The sequence below is a fragment of the Electrophorus electricus genome, chromosome 12 (assembly GCF_041902795.1).
Source record: "Electrophorus electricus isolate QZ-2024a chromosome 12, ASM4190279v1, whole genome shotgun sequence".
NCBI classification, from domain to species: Eukaryota; Metazoa; Chordata; class Actinopteri; order Gymnotiformes; family Gymnotidae; genus Electrophorus; species Electrophorus electricus.
Window position 1 is genome coordinate 24,687,501 of NC_137508.1, and position 5,000 is coordinate 24,692,500.

The window sequence follows — 5,000 nt, forward strand, 5'->3', positions numbered from 1 at the left end:
AGACACTGCTGTAAATCCAGCAGTCTGTAAGACCCTACTACAAATCGAGCAACGTCTGTAGACACTGCCGTAAATCCAGCACAGTCTGTAATACCCTACTACAAATCCAGCACAGTCTATAGACACTGCGGTAAATCCAGCACAGTCTGTAAGACCCTACTACAAATCCAGCAACGTCTGTAGACACTGCTGTAAATCCAGCACAGTCTGTAAGACCCTACTACAAATCCAGCAGTCTATAGACACTGCGGTAAATCCAGCACAGTCTGTAAGACCCTACTACAAATCCAGCACAGTCTATAGACACTACTGCAAATCCAATACAGTTAATAGACAGTACTGCAAATCCAGCACAATCTCAACATCACCTAACTTCATTTTGAGTTCTCCATGCTTAAACTATAATCCACACAGCCAGAATCAAATCACATGAATAACGGATGATAGGAAGAGCACTGTCTACTGATCTCAAATCAGTTGCTTTATGCTGTTTTAGAAACAGTAACTCAGGGAATATGGCATAATGTGTCTTAATGAAATCAGTTATTTTATAATGAATGAGATTCAGATGTTTATACTGAAGGCCTGTGCTGATAACCCAAAATTCAAGCATATTTCAGTCATTTTAGCTTCTGCTTGAAATATTTTTAAACGTCCCATTTGGTTTCAACAGCCTCTGTGCTGTCATTGCTGTTATTCTCTCATGCACTTGTCATGCACCCGCCATGTGCGCGACACGTATGTGGGTGTTTGATCCGAATGTGGAAGTCTTGCCACCTCTCCTCAGCAGTTTCAGTACAAACAGGAAGTCAGCACTGAGCTCCTGCACCCCCCCCACCCCAAACTCAGACAGGAAGTGTTGGAGGTGCAGGAGTAGGAGGTGCACCATGCTAACTCATACTTTAACAACTACATGCAAAACAGTAGACACACACACACACACACACACACACACACACACACACACAGACAGCTCACCAATAGCCTCAATGACAAGAGTGTATGAAGCTTGTGTTTCGCGATCCAGATCCACCACGGTGCGCACAACACCGTTTCTGAACCCCACACTGAACTTGCCATCCTGATTTCCACCTGCACAACACACACACACACACACACACACAAGAAAGAAATGTCAAAGAAAAATATCTATGGATCATCTAATTATTATTATTACAGTGCTGAAATTAACACACACAATCCAGGTCCACCGTGCCTGTATCAGTCACCTTTGACATTTGCCCTCTAACCTGTGATGAAGTAGCTGAGCTCGGCATTGAGCCCAGCATCGTTATCGGAGCAGTTGAGCCTGACTACGATGTAATCACGCGGGACACTTTCCAGCACAGACATGTTGTGCATCCGTGGGAAAAAGCTGGGAGTCTCATCATTCACATCCAATACTGTAGAGGGAGAGAGAGACCAGTTAGCATCATATGTGAGGAGAGAGCAGAAAGTGTCTATCAGTTTAACAATCCCAAATGAATCCAGGGCCCCTTTTAAAGAAGCTGAAACAGTGGATACAGTAATATGGTCTACAGAGCAGCCGTATCAGAAGCACTCCATGTGTGTGTGTAACAAGGTCTGCCACCCTACCCAGGACTCAAACCCAGGGCTGACAGGATGTGAAGTTGAGCTCTGACTACCAGACCTAAGAGCCAGCTCTCTGTCACAGTGTGCTCAGAAATGCTCTCTACAGTACACAGGCCAGGCCTGAAGTGAGAGCCCCTTACTGGTGATGGTGAGCGTGTTGGTAGAGGTCCGTGGATACTGGCCAGCGTCGAAGGCCACCACACGTAGGAGGTACTGGCCGATCTGCTCGCGGTCCAACGTGGCTACCGACACCAGGACGCCCGAGCTGGCGTTCAGGCGGAAGTCAGCCCGCGGTGTGGTTGCCTGCAGCGACAGGGTCACGGCACCATTCTCCGCCTCGTCCTGGTCCTGCACCTGCACCTGCAGGGACATTGCAACAAGGGGCAGCAGAGAGCACTGGGTCATAGGTCTGACTGGACCGGGTCACTCTGTGGTCTGACTGGACCCGAACCTCTCTGTGGTCTGACTGGACCGGGTCACTCTGCGGCCTGACTGGACCCAAGCCACTCTGTGGCCTGACTGGACCGGGTCACTCTGTGGTCTGACTGGACCCGAACCTCTCTGTGGTCTGACTGGACCGGGTCACTCTGCGGTCTGACTGGACCCGAACCACTCTGTGATCTGAGCTCTCCCTCTCCCCCCAGGTGGGCCAGTCGTTCCTGTGTCTAGGTGCAGAGTCTGATTATAAATGAGGAAACGGTTTATAGTACCAGGTGATACCTAAGGCTGTTTTTACATTACCAACAAGAAGTGACTCAAATCGGATTTTTATGCTTTAATGTGACACCAATCTGATTTTTTTAGGGCTGTGTGGACACACAAATCTGATCTTTTCCAATTAGATTGCATTCACTTTCATATGTGGTCCTAAATCAGATTTACGTCTGATTCATAGCCATCAAAACATCATCATCAAAAAAACAATGGAGGAGAACAGCAGCAGTGACCACAGCATCCACGGAATCAGCTAAAGGCAACCGGCACCTTCCCGACTACATCACATACAGTTGAACTGTTTTCTGTTCTCCAGAGCAATGCATGCATGTGATGTATAAGCTACCAGTGCATCCCTGTTGCCTATTCTAATACAATGAGTAATTTCACAAATATGATGCATTTTTGTTGTTTACATTCACAGCATTTAGCTGACACTTTTATCCAAAGCAACTTACAATTATGAGTGAGTACAACTTGAGCAGCTGAGGGTTAAGGGTCTTGTTCAGGGGCCCAACAGTGGCAACACGGCAGTGGTGAGGCTCGAACCAGCAACCTTACTAGTCCCTGTCCATGTGTTCACATTACAGACAGATACAGGTCACTTGTTAATGTGAACTGTCAACACAGACCAATTGGATTTCAGCAAAAAAATCACAGTTGAACAACGTGGCTTGTTAAAGTGAATGTAGTGGAATACTCAGTCCCAGTTTTCCAGTGCCAATCCCAGTTTTCCAGTGCCAAGTGTTATGGAAGTGTGTAATCACAATATAATTCCAGTAGTATACCTGTCTCTGTATTCTGGAATTACTGACTGGGAGTGAGTGGGAGGTCGATGAAGGGGTAACTGGAATCTAACTGGACTCTAACTGGAATCGGTCATCTGGGTCACTTCATGTCATATTCAAAGCACTTGAGACAGTCTGGAACTGGGCTGTCTAAAGTCCGGCCCGCGTGCCACGCGCAGTTTCTGGAACTGGTATGACAGTGGGCCACTGGTCTGCACGACGCAGTGCTTCTTTCTCACCTGATGGTGGCAGCAGTGCAGTAAATTCAAGCCAGCCAACAGAAAGAGAGCTTTTTTCTACTGCAAATGAATTTACTGAGTGTTTGCCTTTTTTTATAACACAAATGCTATTTTTAATCATATATGAGTAATATTTTTTAAAAGAGTGACTAGCCCTCTGGTAATTTGATATGGTCCAATCTGGCCCCCTTAAAAAAAAAGGTTTGGACATCACTGGTCTAGAGGAACCACAGCATTGCAGTTCTGTGACCAAACTACACACGTCAAGCAAAAAAAAAAAAAATGCTGTGTTGAATATGTTGAAGAAACGTTTATATACCAAAGAAGTACTCTTCTCACTTCCTGGTAGCGCCTGTGAGAGCGATGGGCAAGTTTTAGTACTTGGTCATGTAGAGTTTTGCTTATTCTACACTTCTAGGCATCAGCATTGATTGCTGTATTTCAACAGTATTTTAGTTCAACAGTGTCTTTGACTCTAAAGTCCTGTACTGGCTAGGATACATTCTGTGGGCAAATGACAAAGCACTTTCATAAGTCGCTCTAGATAAGAGTGTGCTAAATGCCAAAAATGTAAAGGAAAAGATCATTAGAGTGACACATTACAGGTGACAGGTACTGAAGGCCTTCTGTTGAGGGAAAGTTATTCGTTATTTCCAACCCGTCTCCATCCCTCCCTCTCAACTCAGACACAAGATGAAGGAATCCACACCAACCCTGAAGACAGACGAGCCAACGGAAAGGCCCTCGGGGACCTCAGCGGTGAAGGGGAGGTTGAGGAAGGCCGGGTCGTTGTCGTTGAGGTCCAACAGATTGACCTGGACTGTGGCACTGGCCGAGGAGAGCAGTGGCGGGTTGCCACCTGAAGAGGGCAGCAGAGGTGTGAGAACCGGCTCCTGCACAAACTGAATCTCACACGGTTTTTGTCATTAAATCCACTGAAGAGGAAAGGAATCGTTAACCACAGAGAGAAACGCCATTTAAGTCAAACTCAGAGGGCACCGCACTGCACACCTCAAGTTGAGACAGGAGCAGAAATTTAGTCATAACAAACAAGGACAAAGTGAAGGGGACAGAGAATAAAAAGTGATAGAGTGAGAGAGATGATAGATATGACTAGGAAAGCAGAGTGACAGAGTGACAGATATGATCAGGAATTCAGACAGACAGCATGACAGATATGACCAGGAATGCCGAGAGACAGAGTGACAGATATGACCAGGAATTCAGACATACAGTGTGACAGATATGACCAGGAAAGCAGAGAGACAAAGTGACAGATATGACAGGAATGCCGAGAGACAGAGAGACACAAAGTGACAGATATGACCAGGAATGCAGACAGAGTGACTCAAATATGACCAGGAACGCAGAGACAGGTATGACCAGGAATGCAGAGAGACAGAGTGACAGATATGACCATGAATGCAGACAGACAGAGTGACAGATATGACCATGAATGCAGACAGACAGAGTGACAGATATGACCATGAATGCAGACATACAGTGTGACAGATATGACCATGAATGCAGACAGACAGAGTGACAGATATGACCATGAATGCAGAGAGATAGAGTGACAGATATGACCATGAATGCAGACAGACAGAGTGACAGATATGACCATGAATGCAGACAGACAGAGTGACAGATATGACCATGAATGCAG

The 5,000-nt window shown here is 46.1% G+C and overlaps 1 protein-coding gene across 1 annotated transcript in view; it reads right to left on the minus strand.

Annotated features, from left to right (window-relative positions):
- LOC145660313 (cadherin-23-like) overlaps positions 1-5,000 on the minus strand; it is a 28,697-nt gene that overhangs the window by 10,716 nt on the left and 12,981 nt on the right. The window contains exons 10-13 of the mRNA XM_081724800.1: positions 4,048-4,193; positions 1,734-1,953; positions 1,251-1,403; positions 979-1,092 (exon numbers count right to left, since the gene is read on the minus strand). Of these exons, the coding sequence (XP_081580926.1) occupies positions 979-1,092; positions 1,251-1,403; positions 1,734-1,953; positions 4,048-4,193 (633 nt within the window). The remainder of the gene's footprint in view (positions 1-978; positions 1,093-1,250; positions 1,404-1,733; positions 1,954-4,047; positions 4,194-5,000) is intronic.